We start from the raw sequence: 19559 nt of genomic DNA, 5'->3' as shown, positions 1-19559 counted from the left end.
ACAAGTTTGTTGTTTTGATTGCGTCTTTATGATAGGTACAAATTTACAAGTAGGTTTTTTGATTTAAATTTTTATCGGATATGTGAGTTTTTTATCACAGGGTCGTAGTGTGATAATTTGAAAATTAAACCGCGTTATTACAGCAGAGCTAGGGCTGAAAAACGAGAGAAAGTCACCGAATATTATCGATATTCTTAACAATGACATTATCGTATCACAGTATCGATAATGATAAGTTTCCAACTGTAATCAATTTTTCGAAATACTTTAACAAACGAGTTATTTATTGTCATTATTACGCGATATGGGTATCAATAAATCAATAACATACAGGCGACTCATTTCCAAGGCTTGATCAACTGGTGGTGCTTGAGCTTAACAATGCACTTTGATTAAACAACGCTTTAATGAATATCGACAATAACTGATTCTTTTTTAACAGCTCTACTCCCATTATTACCATGTGTTAAGGTAGTGGCGATGCACTTATTGTAGAACAGCACAAAGTGTCTCAACTTTCCAAAAATAATAGTACCTTTGCAACAAACGGAATTTCTCTTGTTACCTAATTTACTCAAATATCAAGAAAAATACTCTCATTTGATTCGCCTAGAGCACGTTTTCAAAGGACTGGAAACGTAATGAGAGTGAGCTGGTAGGGCTCAGTACAGCAGACTGTCATTACGTACTTATAAATAATCGGGTTTCTTATACACTTAACTTTACAGATATATACAGTACCACATTTTCCGAACTGTCAATTAATTATTACATGTATTTGCGCACTAAAGTACATTTTGTAGCTAAAGGCGTGTATTTACAAAATATTAAAATAATTTAGTGAAGCTTGGGTCCCGCGTAAAACCAGCGTGGTACCTCTAATGAGCTAATTTAGGATTCCTATAAATATATTATTGTCTTTTGGTAATTATTGACCTGAACGAATGCTATGCACGAGTATTAAGTACAGTAAGTAATGTTTAAAAGAAAATAGTTCCTAGTCAGGAGGTGGTACTACGAAATTATCGCCGTTTACGTCAAATGTAGATCACCTTTTAAAATTCTAGTAAAAGTCTTTTTGAACTGTTGGTTGGCAAGAGCGTAACAGAAGGGATTAAGGGGGCTGTTGGCGTAGCAAAGGAAATAGGAGAACATGTAAACGTGTCCGTTGACGCACGGTGGGTCCGAGCAGAATCCCACGACGAGAGCAAAAATATGGTATGGGGTCCAGCAGATGACGAAAGCTCCCAAAATGAATGAGATGGTTCTGAGGGCTTTCCTGGCCCTGTTCTCCGACTTGGACTTCTGCCTCCCGAACCCCCCGAACGGTACCACCGCCTTCTTCTTCTTCCCCTTTAGCTTCTTGCCGATGTTTTTGACGAAATCCCTCTTGGCGGCGCCGTTATCGTCCGTGTCTGTTTTAGTAAAAGTTTTATTTCTGCTGACTTCGACAATGGTCGTCGCCGCCATGATGGCGGCCGCATTACCTGTCTGGCTGATGGCGGAGAGGCCGCAGGGGGTGCTGGGGTCGGAGTCCCTCGCGCCATCAACCGACAGCTCGCAAACACTGGTGATAGGCCGGTCAGAGCTCAGAGTCACCTCCGTGTTGACTTTCCTAGTCGTGCGGATCAGCGTCGTCTGGAGCAAAGACGCGTTAGTGGGAGGGGGCGTCGAGGGGGGGCTTTCGCACGAAGGGGAGGGGACAACGACCGAGCTCTCGTCCATGTACCGCAAGTCGGCGCCGTCTAGGCCGACGAGGGCGTCGTAAGGGGTCACATGCAAGTTGCGGGGGCGTCCGGGGGGGCTACTCTGGAACTGCTCGGGGGGCGGAATGATGCTGTGAGTCGATTTTGGCGAAGGGGAGGGCTGAAGAGGGGCGGAGCAACCTACCGGCTTTTGCGGATTGGCCGAGCTCTGCTCGGAGATCTGAGGCAGAGTGGGCGAGCGCTTCTCTGGTTGGCTGGAGGGGATGCCGCCGTTCACGCGATTGTTGTTCTCGAACATGTGGAGGGGGGCGCTGCTCTGTACCACTATCCCTACTATGGAAGAGCGCTTCTTGGTTTGGTGTTGGGCTGAACTGTCCTCGTCCGATTCGAATGCCGGGCTGCTCGACCTCTCAGACTTGTCTTGGTCACCGCTAGACGTTTGACCTGTAGGAAGACACAAGTTTTTCCTCTCCACGTTGTTCGTATCGGCTGTTGTCGTCGTCGTGGTCACTGTCGTGCTACTTTTACTAGAACTAGTTTTCTGACTAGAATCCTCCTTCAAAGTCAAATTATTTCCTGTAATTCCCGATTGGTTATTCACAACTGCGGCGATTGTCTGTGGCTTATCCTGGCTCAGTAAAGTACTCTGAGTCTTCGACAGACCAATTCCTGCTGCTCGTCCTGCCATTCCTGACATCGCTCCTGCACTTAACGCCACCATAGACTGCATCTTCCTCTGTTTCGCTTCACTTTTCTTCTGCATATCGTAGGCAGTTTTATAAATCCCTCCGTACAAAATAAAAAGAACAATCAAAGTCGTCCAGTAATAACCTATGATAAGAGCAGTGTTGAAAATGGGGTCTTTGAGGAATTGTACGGCACATTGTCCCGGCTCCAAATCTCTATAACCGATAAAGTGCTCCCAACCAAATATACTAATAAAAAACAAAAGTGCCGGTATGATCCACGTGATGGTAACCATCCAAACCACTCGTGGTTTCGTCCGCCAACTTCGGTACTTTGCTGCGATTTTCACCGAACAAAAACGGTCGATTGTTATGAGAAGTACAGTGTACTGGGAAACCAAACAAACTGTGTAATCAACGGACAGCCACAAGTCGCACAGAAGGGGTCCCAAGTCCCAGGAACCCATCAGCACGTAGACGGTGTAAAAGGGCATGGAAACGGTGCCTGGAACCAACCACTCTGTTCACTATCTCAATGATTGACAATTTTCTCAAATAAATTACAAGACTTGTTAAAATTGTGTCACCTATGAGCATATCGGTGGCGGCAAGCGACGCTATGAAGTAGTTGCTGGGCTGCCTGATGTTCCTGTCGACGATGAAGGCCAGCAGGACCAGTATATTCCCGGCAACCGTCAGAATAATGCACAGTCCTAAACAGATCGCAATGAGGATGGTTTGCCAGAGCTCGAAGGGCGGCAAGTGAGGCGTTACACTGGGAGCAAAGTCGCTGGATCCGTTCTTGGTGGCATTAGCTTCGAGAAAGTCGATGTTGGAGTCGTTCCCCAGGATGTTGAGCGGATCCCACGTCTTGAAAACGGTGGTGGAATTGAGTGCTTGCGTGCATTCGCCGAACGAAAGAATTCCGCTGTAGACAGTTTTGCAGATTTTCTCTCGTTGTTTCTGAAGTTTCCTGCAACAAAGTTGGATTGAACGCGTTTTTTTTTTTATTCAATTTCGAGAGAAACGGTCCGCTTCGATATGAGCCATGTAATATCTGGTTGAGGTGGAGGAGCGGAATTCCGGGACGGTTTTGCCTTCATTACACGACCGGCTGAGCGAACAGCTTCATTAACGCCGACTGATGCTTATGACGCTTCTTCCGAACGCAAAACTTTGCCATCGGGTGATCGTAACCTGCTCGGTAATTATCAGCGAATTTTTATAACGAACGACAGAAGGCAATCCCGTTTTTTGCGAGCGCCAAACGGGGATAAATTGGACGCACGACTTGGGCTCTAATTAAATTCACTCTTTCTCCTAATACACTAACCGAATTTCATCAAAAAATTATGGGCCCTAGGCAAGAAACGCCTCCAGTGCTGGCTTTAATTTGCTGTTGCTGAAACACTGCAATGCAGCTTTTTACCGCAACAATTTAATTTGGAAACTATTACTATTATTTGTGTAATTATTGGCTGTTTGTATAGTTTATAAAAATGTTACAAATAAAAGTATCAAGATTTTATTTTAACGACTGTCTCTAGCTAGCCAATATCCTAAGCGAAATAGTTCTCAAAGTTTGTGGTATCTGCAATCAGCGCAGGTATTATTTGATGTTGACATAAGTAGACAGCTCAGTAATTGCTCTGCAATTAAGCTTAATAGGCCTCCGATAAATCTCTCCACTTACTTTGCTATCTTAATTGATACGTCACAGTTTGGCCGTTGAAGTTTTTTCGGCCCAAGTTCCATTTCCCGTCTATTAGTAACGTCTATGTTACAGAACAAACACTCTGATAGAAAAATAAGAATGAAATCTTCCGTAACCGCCCGATTCACCGCGCGTTTATTAAATTGTCTTTTGAAACCTTGACATTCCCTGAATTATGCCAGCTTTTAGCATACAATGCGGCGCTTTATCAGGCCTGCAACAATGGCACTTCTTAGGGAAACCTGCGGTCGATATTCGATTAATGTGTAAAATCAGATAGTGTCGTGTCGGTGAAGTAATTACGAAAACTTGACCAAAATCGTGGAAAATATTTCGCTCAGGGTTGCGTTTTAATTGAAGAAATAGACGATCCTAAATGTATTTCCCCCAGGAGTGTCTAATACCGCTCGGAGCGCATTTAAGTCATCACTTTCCCTCCAATATCATCATCTTAACATCATAATCTCCAAACTAAATTGCTTATTAGATTTTGAAGCTTACACAAGATATCGGTTGCCGTCTTAGCTGATTATTTTACCGAATGCAAACACGGGGAGAAAAAGGCACTTTTATTGCCGTGAAGAAATGGAGCGGAAACGCTCCGCATTCATTCCGAATGGGACGGGAGGGCAAAATTAAATTTCGATGCCCGATTAAAAAAGTACTTGAATTAAAATTGGATTTTTATAATAAGGAAGAAAGAAATTTTTAGAAATTATCGATTCGCTTTGTTTCTCTACAAATGGATTTGTAATAACATTTTTCCCTTTTATTCTCTTAGCTATAAGAGACAGGCACTTATTATTGCTCCGAGTGCTTAAAAATCAATACTTAATGATGGAAGTCTCATGGCATACATTATGTTTTTTCCATTTAGTGAAGTTGTTTCCGGATTGTGAAACAGTTTGACTACGCCACTGGCTTGAATATCCTTATTAAGACGCGAAATATAAAAGGGTTTATTTTTCGTCGGTGGGGCATTTTGTTGTGAGCTTTTATTAGTGTTCTGTCAACACTAGTGGCTAGCGCAATTTATTAATTTGTATGGCTCGCTCCAACGATGTAAACTTTCCGCCTATGTAATAATTAAATGCCAGGGACAAAGCACCACACATTAGAGCTTAATACAAATCGAATTTTGATCTCATTATGAACTAGGAAATTTCATTAATCGTTGCAGCGAGTTAACAATATTTGCGCCGGACCAATAGCATTACAAGGAAAAATTCATAAAAGAGTGCAAACAAAGCATTTTAATTAGTCGAGTTTTGCGCAAGTGGGAAAAAGTGATTTAATATTAGGGGTCATATTCGTCACTCGACAGTGGAAAGGTCTTGACGGTTTCATCCCCTAATGTGTTGCGTCAAAGCAAACACCGTGGAGAGGGAGTTTATTGCCTGTGTAGTCGGCAGACGTTGTGTACTTTATCCAAACTACAAGACAATACCGAAAACTTGGTTTTTCAGCCGCCTCGAGCCAATTTTATGTAGTCATGAGGATAAATTCGAGGTCATTTTCCGACCTGGAAGATGAATCGAGGGCGCAACCCGTCCATAACTCACGAAAAAAATCGAACTCATCTCGATTTACCTACGAGGTGTTGCTATTTTTTACCAGCACTGACCTCGGCCCAGCGCCAATCAAAATTTAATCCTCTCTTACTTATTCACGCCCATTGTCCCTTTTTCTTTCACGCTCTGCCACATTTGCAGAATCGATTTTTTGCGGTATCTGTGCTTCGAAACGGCATTGTTCGAGCTGTAATAATTGATTTGTGAATATAATCCCCTTCAATATACATGACAACTCATTGTTCCATTCGCTGTAACACGTTTCAAACTACTGCTTACGTATTATATCGAAACATACAAATGCTGTTAAGTGACAGGTGATGCGCGTCAAACTTTAAGGCAGTTAACGGATGATTCCGACCAAACCAACACTGATTGGGTGTTAAAAAACATGACCCAATTAAAAGCGTGCCGTTCATAACGCGTACAAAACAAGAAAATGGCGTGAAACAACATCTGGGGAGCAAAAATTATAACTCGCCCGGCGCATCCACCATTTTTACCACTGTCAAGGTTTTCAAAAAAGACGCGTCAACCACTTGTGGCCGAGAAGGCATGAAAGATAAAACGCCCGGCCATCGCTACATTTAATGGCCTTTCGAACGTAAATTGTTTTTGAGTGCTTAATAGCAAAATGAAAGCTTGTGCTCTACTTTTAATTGCTCGCCGGTATAAATGGCTTATTTCTGTTAAGCCATTCAAAGCTCGATTCAATGGAAATCAGCGCCGAATTTTCAAGTTTCCGAACGCAAATGAAAAGCATATTAGTGAAAAAACGTGTGTAAAGTTTCTAGACGCGCCTTTATGCTGCTAATGAATCTTTACACGTCATCCGTGGAAGCATTGTTAGTGTTCTCTTTTATTTGCTCGTTCTATGTTTGAATTTGGATTCATTACAAAACTGCGAATCTTGAACAATAATTAGGACTCGAACAATGCGCGACGAGCGAGCAAATCAAACAAAGTGTTTTCCACTTGTTGAAGCAGTTCTACTAGAAAATGTATCCCCATAAATAACACGTCGAGAAGGAAAAAATCTTTTATCATATCTACATTTTTCATGATACTCGTGCGGCGGCGTTCTGATCCCGGGGGAGAGAAATGGAATGTCGTTTCGGAACATATTAGATGTGTATCCGTTTAAGCGGAGTGGAAGGCTGACAAACCATAAGATTAAAAATTGCTGCACGTACACTTGAAAGTAACTTTATATTGCTTTGTGTACGCAATAAAGACTTAATTCAACTCGAGTCAATTTATCGTTGTTTTGCTGAAGCGCTGATATTTCGTCATTGACTCCGCCAGAAGCTCAAATGAGTGCGAAATAAGAAATCTCGGGAAATCGTGTTAAGTTTAATCCGGTTGTAGTTGATTAAAAAATTGCGAAACGAGATGAAATCGGTTAAATAAAAAATGAATCATCCCTCTTTTAATTTATTCGAAATGCGCGGCCGGCCTGATTAAAGCAGATGACATTCCATTTTGCAAAATAACGTGGGCACTTTTTGATACAGCTCGTAATCACTAGAAATAAATGATAGAGCATCCAATTACCATATCAAAGATAGCCGATAAAGCCGCAATAATTTCGGTTTTAGTGCGCTCTTTTCTCGGCGAAACGAAATTTTTCACAGACACTTTCACCCTATTCATGGTGCAGATGTAGGACGTCAAGACACAAAATCCATCATAATCCAGATTTCTAAGGTCGGCTTAAATCTGTAAAGCATTATGGCACATTGAACAAGTCCCTCGCGTTCTATAAAAGATGATTCGCATGTCCAAAGAAGCGTCATTTCGTCTCGTTTCAACATTTCCGAGATAAAGCGATTTCCCGTTTCGGGGGATTTTTCGACGGAATCGTCTGTTTTACAACTCGTAGCGTTACTCTGCACAAAGCCAGATTAACCAGAGGACCACTAAATAGAAATGGGTTTTGCTCGTCACGACAGGATTTCGGCAAAATTTGGACGGATCTTCCAGCATTCCATAAACAGCTTCGTTTCCTGTTTTACAAGTCTGTTCTCTTTTACGACACATAAACCGATTGATTGGCTTTTAAATAACGCTCATTTCGATTTAATTCTTTATTGAGCGAACACGACATTTTGTCGATTGATTACAGCGGAGCGGGAAAAAATTAAAAATGTTTTCTCTAGAGCACCCTAAAACTTTTAAATCAATTACCTATTCAAGTGAAGCATCTCCAGACAATAATAAATTCAAAAGTTGTAAATTTACGACCGAACACTTGCACGTGCTCAAAAACTTAATTAAGCTATCGAATAATTTATCCCCGACTATAGTCATATTTCAAGTGTTTGTTTGAAGGAATGCGGAAGTATTTTATTAACATTTGAGCCAGTGTTAAACACATCCTGAAAGATAATTCGTATGAACAAAGTTTAAATTTACTTCGTAACAACTACGGTTGTAGTAAATTAGCAGACAATGCGCCACGGGTGCCACTATATTCCAAGTTTTGAATTTACATTTGCATACAGAGATAATATCCAAGTAGCTTTTATTTGTAGGTAAACGACAGAAATAATTTTTGCGGTAATGACACCACATGACATTCGCTGCGTTGGCCGAACACAAGTTTAATTCATTTTTTAGACAACTAGGCTTTTTTGTAATTTCAGAAAAACTTTTCACCGAATGTTGAGACTGACAACATGCAGCGGACGGGACACTTTTTAGATTTTATTTTCGGTTTTTACTAACAGTATCAGTAGGAGTGAATTTTTCTTTATAGGAACTTAGTACCAGTCAAATTATTTGCAACCTAAAGTTAGAGCCACATTTTTATAATTTGAAATACAAGCAGGAAAAAGAAATATAAACTGATGGCGGATGGGACACAAAAAAATACTTCAAATTTTTATCGTCAAACAATCTTTATAAAATTATATTAATTCAAGAAGCACTAATTTCAACAAATATTTTTTAATAGATTTTTAATGACGGACGGGACAAAAAAATGTGTAAAAATAGCTCTAAAAAATTTATTCAGGTAAGTTCTGATTATTAAGGACTTTAGAATATTAAAATTAGACAGTGGAAATAAAAAATTTTGAAATTAGAAATAAGAATAATATTTTATGTCTGAGATTACGGACGGGACTGCAAAAATTATAAAAATAAAAAAAAATTACTAATCAATTTACTTACCAATTTTTATTTTCTAAACTTTTTTAGAAAAGTTTGTTGGTCCCAAATTTATTTGCCGACCAAAACTCTCTAATCTCAAAAATTATGAATATTCAGATACAAGTTAAGTTATTTTCACTTCTTTTGAGCTATATATTACCGTTTCCTAAAGAATTTTTTTTACAATAAATAATTTTTTATTTCATCTTTTATTATTTTATTTATTTCATACGTAACGTAATAATAATTGGTAAAAAATACTTTTCTAAATTTACTGCTTGTTGCGAACTTCGGATAAAACTAACTGTTTTCGTTTTAACGGGACTCTACTGTAAAAAAATTAGTGAATGTACTGTAATAAAGTTTAATATCAAAGATTTTAATATTGTGGAGAGCCACTGAAAACAATTTCTAACTTTTGAGTAAAGTTAGCGAGGCATAATAAAATATCAACTTTGAAATAAAAAGAAAATAAATTCCATTAAAACGTAAAACTTGAGAAACCGATCTTGTAAGACTATATTTCGGAAAATGTAACAATTGTTTTTGATTTGTTATTGAAGCAGTTGGAGTTATTGTGAATTGCGCTCTTGAAATAAACTGTCTTTGAGGTATTTTTTCTTTCTTTCATAAACCCCAGGAGATGTATTAGAGTGTTTGAAAAGTTTTTATAAAAATATTGGCTCTTCGGCTCGTTCAGTCGAGTGCTTTGGCAGTAATCGTTTTAACTGTATCGTTTTTTGCCATGTAAGTGTATTTCTTGTTGCGGTACAAATAGGTCGTACGTGTGCAAAGTATCGTGTCCTCATTTGAATTCCTCCCAGGAGACAAAACGGCGACATAGAGCGAATAATCATGAGGCAAATCGTACAAAGCTTAACTTACAACTCTCCACACAACCGCGAAAACTTTACACTTGCAATTCTCGTAATCTCACTATCAACAAGCTCTCAAATTCTTAGTAACCGATCCGCTTTGCGGTAAATTCTTCGACTCTCGTCTAATTTAAATTCTATTTGAAGACTTTAACAAAAAGTCCGAACCTTTCTCGAGGCGTATAGAGCCGCACCTTTTATATTTTACTGAAGCAGCATTCAGGGCCGAGCGTGAAATATAAATGAAGCTGGATGAGAAATATCCTCTCCACGCCGCAATTCTATCTCAATCTGGAGGCTTGAATATGCACCGCTGCATCGTTCCGTCGAACGTAAAACTCGCTCCTAATTGAGAAGTCGACACAACTGTCTTTAATTCATCTTCGAGTGCAAACGCATACAACCCTAATATGCCGCGCTATTATGAAAAAAATTCCTGTGGCCGGGCTACTTATTCACACTGTGCGATATCACGAAGGGTTGTGATGCCCGACAATGGAGATCAGACACAATGCCGTTGCCAGATGAAGATATACGACACACACACAATAGTTGGGTGAGAAGCTGGAAAAGCGAATTCGTACAATACCGGCTACAAATGAACAAGAAGCAGTTTGTTATCAAGTCAGGTTTCTATTTTTGAACCGATACTCTCCTTAACGAGATTATTTCCCAGCCGTGATATGCAAAATAAGTCAAAACTCGCTGAGACACGCCACGGGATCAATAAAATTTTAAGTAAGTGTAGGCCGCCACGGATTGCTTTCCGAATTAAATTTTGAACTCCTGTTTGGTGAGAGAATAGAGTTGTGTTCGATGTCGCGCTTGTGGCTTATTGGTTGCGAGACAGATGTCCAAGTTGAAGTTTTAAAGCGGCGTTTTTTGTTTGGGACCTAATGGAAGTTTTTGTTGGCTATAAGCATGCATGTTTACAGGCCCACACCGGCCTTATCTCTGCCTCGGCTTCCTCTTCTGGGAGCTTTAATGATCACATCAAAAAGAAAATTTGCCACCTGATCGATTTTCTTGGCCTGCTTCTGGCTCGCACATTTTGCAAAATTGCCTCGCACACAATATACAAAATGTTTTGTTCGCGAATAATTTGCGTCGAGAGTTTTCGACAAATTTGGCTAATATCACTAGGAAGTTAAAAACTGTCAAAAAAGAAGTTTTCGCTAAAAACTTCCGAAAATTTATTCACGACTTTTGAACCCAAGTGTAATAGAAAACGTGAAATTTTCATAGAAAGTAAAGAATTCTAGGTGATTTGGACGACATTTACAAAATAGTTCAACAACTATTTTTTGCTCAGTTTTAACCGCTTTATGACTGGTCTATTTTACAGTTGGGAGTGCAATCTCCCTCCCCGATATCAAATGACAAACGCTTTAATCATCTTGCAATTTTTTATGCACCAGATAAACAAGTAGGAGGTGATTTTTATATTTTTATTGGTCAATTACTCCCTGAGACAAATGCGAACCGGTTTAAGGGTCGGTTTTTCTCACAGAACGCTTTAGATGCGAATAAAATAGTCAATTCTGTTTAGTTTTTGAAATAATTTGATTTTTTTGACAAAAACACATTTTTTTAATGTATTACAAAAAACTATAAGAATTCTAAAAAAGTAGAACTTTTACACAAATATTTAAAATCTACACTGTCGGTCTGCAAGATTTAATAAATACAATTATAATAATTAAGATAAAAAAAAATTTTTTAAAACAAAATTAACCTGTTTTTTATTCCAAAGCCAAGGCTGATACAAGAAATGTTTTAAATTAAAAAATTATTAAACAGTTTTCAAATCGAATTAAAACCCTCATGAAAACGTAGAATATATTTTGTAAATTTGTCCATTTCTCCTGCCTCCCTTGTTCGCTACCTTGAAAAATGAACGTTGGCCACAGTTTCTGGGAATATTAAAAAATATGTGTTTTTTACACCCCCATTCGCTCCGCTTCTGACATTTATTGTGCAGACCTTGACATGGATGTACGCGTGGTAGGATGGTATCGATGGATTCGGAGGCCTTGCTGAGGTCTACCAACCGAAATAATTCGCTTTTCCACTAGACGGCCTATTTTCCCTTCACATTTCCCCTAAACGTGTGCCAAACAGGTGTCTCCTGGAGAAACCGAATGATTTGACGAGTTCGACGAGTTCAGCTCGCTCACAAGTTGGAAATGAAACAAACGCTTTATTTATTCAAACGCAACGCCAAACTGATACTCCATATTACGCGATTAGGACGGGATAAGCGACAGCCAACATCCAACTTTGTGAATAATTCAGTAGTTTTTAGACAGACAGTTTTAAAAATGCACGCGGATAATGGAGCCGTTTAATTTTGTTTAGCATTCGTCGATAGTTATTTTAAAAAATCGCCCACACGTCCCGAAATACGCGCCACGAAAGGTCAGCGCGATTTTTCCGGGGGAAAGCGATCCGGCCCTGAATAACCGCAATAATATCCCGGATTTCTCCGGTATTGGCTTAGCAAAGTTGTATTTAAATCCGCATCTGGAGCCGCTTCCCGACTTGGCCATGAATAATTCGCTCGAGTCAACAAAGGAGCAACGCCGAGTGTTTACCTCCGGAAAAATTCGCCGCAAATCCGCGCGAGACAATTGGCCGATGTAAATCGACCTAATTTAATGCTAAATATGTGGGCTCTCGTCAAAGCAAACACATCCTTTTACGTATTTCCGCAATTAATCGGCTAAACGTCAATTCAGCCAGAAATTGATCTACGATGACCTGAAAGGCGATGCTGCCGGAGGTTTTATGGACTCGAATTGTCTGATGGAGTGATAAAAGCCGCGCCGGATTTACACAGATCAAGCCGGTTTAAATTTGACGTTTCGATAGCGAATTAGATTTCCAGCAGGAAATGTTGATTTTCAATCACGCGCTACGGCGGAAATTTATTACTATTTTCGGTAATCGAACACAAGCGCAAACACTAATTAAAAACGACTAAAACTAAAAACTAGATATGTTGAAAATTTGTTCTAAAGGTTTTTACAGAAAATGTTGGTAACGCGCTACTGGCAGGAGAATAATGGTTAAAACCCCCGTTTCGGGTCAGCAGAGTTAATATTAGCATCTTAAGTGTTGAATTATATTGAAACTGTGATCCCGCCATAAATAACGTAATCATAGGCTTAAGGTTATTTGAAAAGTTGGATCCTGTGAAGTGCAGGCCTCCATTTTTAGGTGTTAAACCCGCTGATCAATAATTTCTGATAACAATCACTCCTTTACGTCTTGGAGCTTTCGCTCCTCGAATTAAAACCGTCGTAACTTGTCAACTGGGTGCGTTATTTTTCCGCTTGTTTGGCGTAATTAAGAGCTTGATGACTTTTTAATAATATTAGTAATAATCGAGAACCGAGCGTAATTATTATCGATTGGTGTAAGCTAATGAAAAATTTCGATTGCATGCTTGCACGCTAATTATTTTGTTATTTTTGGTTGGGAGCTAAAATAAACTTTTTGAATACGTACCATTGTGCGATGAATTCGGGTCCGATGGTAAAAACCGGCGTGGTCCTGTTTGTTTCGGCGGTAATGAGGGAGGAAGGCTCCGTGGAGTTGTCCATATCGCCTCACCTGCCCTGTTTCATCTCTTTGACATGGTTAGTAACGGTCCATCGAACGACCTGAAAGACGCTCGGAAATTACGAACAAACAATGATTTCGATTTCATAAAAATTATTGGATTTTGGTCCGGTTTCAGCGAAATGACCTAATTGAGAGTTTAAGACAGGCTGTAAAAACGGGATAATGGAAACTCGTTTGTTACGAGGTAACTCGAAACGACATCTGCCCTCACAGAGCAAAGATCGGCGAAATGTGATAGCTGCTTTCGATATTAATATTCTTTAAGCGACGACGAGCCGCAATCGACGAGATTCGCTTTATTAGCTCGCGCGCTATTTATTTCATTAAGTACAAGGCGTTTATTTACAAGAGTGGACCGGTTTACTTACAAGGAATGAAAATCTAGGTCTCAAAAATGGTGGATGCGCCGGGATATTTTGTTTAAAAAGTTTTTGTTGGGCTCTAACAACAACAATAACGTATTTTCTTGTAAATATAATGTTTATTTTTACCAATAAATTGACTCACAAAATTATAAATAGTCGTTTTAAATTTATATTTACAAATGGTGGATGCGCCGAAATATTTTTTGAAATTTTTTTGTTGGGCTCTAACAACAACAATAACGTATTTTTTTTGTAAATATAATGTTTATTTTTACCAATAAATTGACTCACAGAATTATGAATAGTCGTTTTAAATTTATATCCACAAATGGTGGATGCGCCGAAATATGTTTTGAAATTTTTTTGTTGGACTTTAACAACAACAATAACGTATTTTCTTGTAAATACAATGTTTATTACTAATATATTGACTCACAAAATTATGAATAGCCGTTTTAAATCTATATTCACAAATGGTGGATGCGCCGGGATATTTTTTATTTTATTTTTTGTTAAATTTTAACAACAACAATAGCGTATTTTTTTTGTAAATAGTACATATAATGTTTATTCCTACCAATAAAATGACCCACAAAATTATTAGCTAAATTAGCTGTTTTTCTAGAACTACAAGAAATTGGTGCCAACTTTTTTTTAATTTTAAAAAGTAACCATTTAGATTTATTGCATTTTTGAATTTGAGTTAAAATTGAGTTAAATGTATCATTGTTTTTAGTACTTATTAGAAAAATATCTTTCATAGTTTTTGACGTATTTTAATTTTTCTATACAAATTTTTATTTGCAGGAGCTTATTTAAAATATCACATCTCGTAAACTTTCTACAATAATTGAACAATTTTTTTGCATTAAAAGTTAAAAACTTTCTAATTTTGGCTCCAAAATTGTATAAACACACGATGTTGTAATGTTTCACAAATGGTGGATGCGCCGGGATATTTTGTTAAAAAAGTTTTTGTTGGGCTCTAACAACAACAATAACGTATTTTCTTGTAAATATAATGTTTATTTTTACCAATAACTTGACTCACAAAATTATGAATAGACGTTTTAAATTTATATCCACAAATGGTGGATGCGCCGAAATATGTTTTGAAATTTTTTTGTTGGACTCTAACAACAACAATAACGTATTTTCTTGTAAATACAGTGTTTATTCTTACTAATATATTGACCCACAAAAGTATGAATAGCCGTTTTAAATCTATATTCACAAATGGTGGATGCGCCGGGATATTGTTTATTTTATTTTTTGTTAAATTTTAACAACAACAATAGCGTATTTTTTTGTAAATAGTACATATAATGGTTATTCCTACCAAGAAAATGACCCACAAAATTATTAGCTTAATTAGCTGTTTTTCCAGAACTACGAGAAATTGGTACCAACTTGTTTTTTTTAATTTTAAAAAGTAACCACTTAGATTTATTGCATTTTTGAATTTGCCACTTAAAATGTATCATTGTTGTTAGTACTTATTAGAAAAATATCTTTCATAGTTTTTGACGTATTTTAATTTTTCTATACAAATTTTTATTTGCAGGAGCTTATTTAAAATATCACATCTCGTAAACTTTCTACAATAATTGAACAATTTTTTTTGCATTAAAAGTTAAAAACTTTCTAATTTTGGCTCCAAAATTGTATAAACACACCATGTTGTAATATTTCATGGTGGATGCGCCGGGTTTTTTAAAAGTTTTTGTTAGAACCTAGCAACAACAACAACGTATTTTCCTGTAATTACAATGTTTATTCTCATCAATAAATTAAACCACAAAATTATGAATATTTGTTTTAAATCGATATAAACAATCGACATTGTATTAAATAATACCTAATTATTAAAAGTTTTTTGTTTGTATTCTAACTGCATATTTTTATGTTTCGTTATAATTATATGCCACCCAATCAACATTTATACATTTTTTCTACGAATTATTCATTGGAAGCAATCGCAAATACTTTTTTTGGCCAAAACCTGGCGGATCTGTCTGCGCCTCGCGACATAAAACTGCCATTAGGTGAAGTTTCATGCAAGACTGGCGCAGTTTACATGGTTAGTTTAGGGCCGAGTTATCAGATTTGGAAAGTCATTGCGTGCTCGAAATCGCGTCTCTTAACTTGGAAACGAAATCGTTTGGTGAAAATGCGGCCTCTAATAACGTGTGTGCCTTGTTATCACACAAATCGTCTAAATGTCGTGACGAAACTTTTTCTTTCACTGCTGCTTTTTTCAATTGTAGTCCGCCGGGCGGATAATTAGCGCCCGTTATCTTTAATTTCAATTAGCCCTTTTTCTTTCATCTACAACTGTTGAGCAAACATGGGCCGAATCAGCAGTAATACGTCACGTTATATTAATCACTTTTAGCTTAATTAAGCCGCCTAGAGACAGACAGTGATGCAAAGGCTCTATTCACTTGTGTGGGGATACCAATTGAGCAATCCTCATCCAGAACAATGAACAATCAGTTTAAGCGTCTTAGATTCGACTGACACAGACACCGTGTCGCTTTGTTGCCGATTCAATAAAACACATCTTTCGAGGACCTGCTGCTGTTTATTATACACTTGTTTACGGGTCTTTGCCCCAACAAAAGTACGACACGCCCAAACAACCGGAGTTCTTCCACGAAAACGAAACAATTTGGAAAAATCAGCAAAATGTTTTTATTTTCCCGGCGCATCCACCAAAATTCTCGCTGCAATAATTCCGATTTTTTGTGGTTGCCCATTTCTGGTGGAAAATCAATGCAAAGACCAGACCGTATGTGGTATTAGCTGTGCGTGTTTCCCATTTTCTGTCGTTACATTCGTGTCAATCAAACGGCGGCTAAGCCTTTGCATGTCGGCGAAAATTGCAAATCAAGTGTTACATTACTCTCATCAAAAAATCGCCGTATATGCATTCTAATTACAATTTACATTCCGACAAGGATATTCCATAAAGTCACGGATTGGCGTAAACAACAGGTTGCCCAAGAAGACTTAATTCAAGTGATGATGGATGCGGAAAGTTGTTTTCGGAAGAAAATTACTAACTGGAGCTTGACTTAATATTGGTTTAAATGAAAACCTTGATTCGGAAATGCGTGTCACAGCAATTATCAGCTATTTGAATTTTTAATGATCAGGGTTTATTACTTACAAGGGCTGCATTACATTAATAAATTATTAATAGAGCTTTCGAGTAATGTTAGGCCTTGCTGAAAATATTTGTCTAGTATTAACTAGAAACTTTTGATTTGTGAGGGCACGTGTCTGTTACAAGCATGATAAATTTTTGATAAATTGCTTCCATCAAAAAACGTACTTTAGAGCAAATGAAGCAGCATTTGAGAGCAAAACACCTAATAAAATGATTAATTCTAACTCGGCATGCAATCTAATTTTTCACGGCGGCCCTAAATCTAATCTCTCTCCCAATTACTATCTGCTTTTGTGTAAAATCCGGTCGTGTTTATTTTGAGCTGTAATTAAACGTTTAAAAAACAAAACCGATTTACATTAAAATATAAATTACAAAAGCGGATTTAATAGCATGGGGTGCCTGAATTCCCTTCGTTCGTTTATTCCCAATATCGATTCTGAATTAACTCCACGATAATTTTTCACCGTTGCCTAAGAAGTAACAGAGAAAAAGCGCCTCAGCCTGAAGGTCAAGGTGACCGAAAATATAAAAATCCGGATCTAACCGCATGCAACTTACTAATAAAACGAATTTATTGGTGCAAGGGCAAAAACTGGGCACGTTATCTTTTTGTGTCAAAATCGAGTGTTTATTTATTGAAATCTGCGGATTTTTCCGTTTGTGCTTCGGAAATTTTCGAAGGAAACATCCGCCGCGCCGGAAATAAGCAATCAGATTTAAGCGTCACCCAGTTTGCGCGAATTAAGAGCGTGATTAAAGGGCAAATTGTTGCATTTGCATCGATGCAGGTTTATTTTTGATTTGGCGGTTGCCAGCTTCCGGATTTCGGGTCATTGTCGGGCGCAAATCGGAAGAGATAAGGTCGACGTTAATCTGAAAGAGGTAATTGATGGACAGGTGAATTGGGGGTGATTTTTCCACAGTGGAAAATGTCGCTGCTGCGAAGATTGGATCGGGAATGCATTGACATTTTCAGCGTAAATTATGAAGCGACGATTGCCGTGTAAGTAGAATAACTCCGATGCTGATAGCACATTCCGAGGTGACAATTTCGACTGATGGCAGCGTGTTATTCAGATATGAATCTCCCTTATCAGAGGTTTTAGCTTGATGAAAGATCAATAGCTGAGAAGGGGATGCTTGAAAGAAAATCTGTCCTCATACGGGGTTCCAAAAATCGATCTTTTCAAACACTAATTACAACTGGTCGTATTTTTTTCAACAATGTTTAGTATTAAATACACACAGCGTTGTGAAACAGGTTTTATATGAAAAATAGAAAAATTAGGAAATATTATTTATAGAAAATTGTAATCGCGTTGGCGTTATTATTTTACTGTTTCCAATAAACAGTTAATAATTGACAATTAAACATTGTTATTGCGTTTGTAGCACTAATATTATAATTATGTATTTGGAATTTTTTGTTTATTTTTCAAAATTAATTATTTTGTGATACCTGTAATAATCAATTTAAAATCATACGGTAATAGAAATAGAATTATTTTAATTTGCACGTCCGGTTAGTTGCATTTTAAAATTAGGTGCATAATTTTGTAATTGTTGTCCCGGCGCATCCACCATTTTTGACTAGTGCAAATTTTTATTTGCAGGAAAAATAAAAAATGAAATAAAGTCGAGACAAATAAAATAGATGGGGAAAAACATTGGGCCGCTTTCTCATTTCATGTTAGACAAAGAGCGCTTTGCAATTTCTCACAAAGTATCTTAACACTTTACGCTTCCAAACATTCCCCCATTTTCGTGTTTGTTAAATTTAGCATTTCTTGAGCAAACAATGTATCTCTGCGTTATTAAGACCCAACATGAGCTCTACATTTACAAACACAGCGAAAACTTTTTCAGTTTGTCTCACCTTCTGGAAGCAACAGTCTTAAAATCCCGTCGAACTCTCTCAATCAAACTTTTTCTCAACTTTGCGTCGTAAGTCTCTCACTCCTCATCATCGTCTATAACACCGAACAGTAAACACCGAGAAGTTTCCTAAACACGAAGTGACAAAGAAACCTACATTGTCTCTGTTCTACCGATATTTCAGTTTCAAGTCTCTCATGGTTTACCTGTGATACGTGTTTTGTGAAAGACCGACGTCGAGTGAAGCGTCCGCGAAAGCGTCGCGCGATTTCAATTTGAAACAGACGCGAAGGGCGCAAGCGCCCCAATCACGATTTTTCAATTTTACGAAAAAGTTTCAAAGCTTGATTGCCATTAACTCCGTTTTTGGAACGAGGTGCTGCAAAGTTGGCTTTTGTAATTGTAATTTCACACAATCATATCTATAATTTTAGATTTTAGTAAAAGTAAAACTCTATTTAAAAGTCTACCAATATTTTTTTCTTACTTCTTTACTATCTAGAGATTGGTAAAATTATTAAAGAATTACTCGTATAATTTGAAATGAAAATGAATTGTTCTGATGCTATTTTTGCTTTTCCACTTTTCTAGTGATGACTACCTTTGATCCTACGTGACGTAATTAATGGTTTATTTCTAGTAATAAAGTGATCAAGATATGGAAAAGTGGTTTCGTCGCAACCTCGAGATGATTATTACTCGGTTGTTGACGCTTATCAATTGCTAAATGCTGCAATTTGTGCGAGGTTATTGCCTCACAAACTACTAAAGCACAAAATCAATTACGAATACGTACAAACTAAATGTGTAAA

At 37.7% G+C, this 19559-nt stretch overlaps 1 protein-coding gene across 4 annotated transcripts; it reads right to left on the bottom strand.

Moving 5' to 3' along the window:
• Positions 1–688: 688 nt before the first annotated feature.
• On the bottom strand, positions 689–19001 carry mAChR-B (muscarinic Acetylcholine Receptor, B-type). Of its 4 annotated transcripts, XM_015985417.2 has the most exons (6): positions 18749–19001; positions 13216–13370; positions 2980–3365; positions 1891–2897; positions 1488–1638; positions 689–1415 (listed from the first exon to the last, which is right to left on the bottom strand). In XM_015985417.2, the coding sequence occupies exons 2-6, from the start codon at positions 13308–13310 to the stop codon at positions 1033–1035; spliced, it is 2022 nt and encodes a 673-aa protein (XP_015840903.1). In that variant the 5' UTR covers positions 13311–13370; positions 18749–19001; the 3' UTR covers positions 689–1032. The 4 variants fall into 4 exon arrangements, with proteins under 4 accessions (XP_015840903.1, XP_008190280.1, XP_015840902.1 ...); XM_008192058.3 differs by having other exon boundaries at positions 1488–2897; XM_015985416.2 differs by having other exon boundaries at positions 689–1638.
• Positions 19002–19559: the final 558 nt, after the last annotated feature.

Source organism: Tribolium castaneum, chromosome 4, assembly GCF_031307605.1.
Source record: "Tribolium castaneum strain GA2 chromosome 4, icTriCast1.1, whole genome shotgun sequence".
NCBI lineage: Eukaryota > Metazoa > Arthropoda > Insecta > Coleoptera > Tenebrionidae > Tribolium > Tribolium castaneum.
Note: the sequence above shows the minus strand (reverse complement) of the source record. Positions and strands in the feature narration are given on the sequence as shown.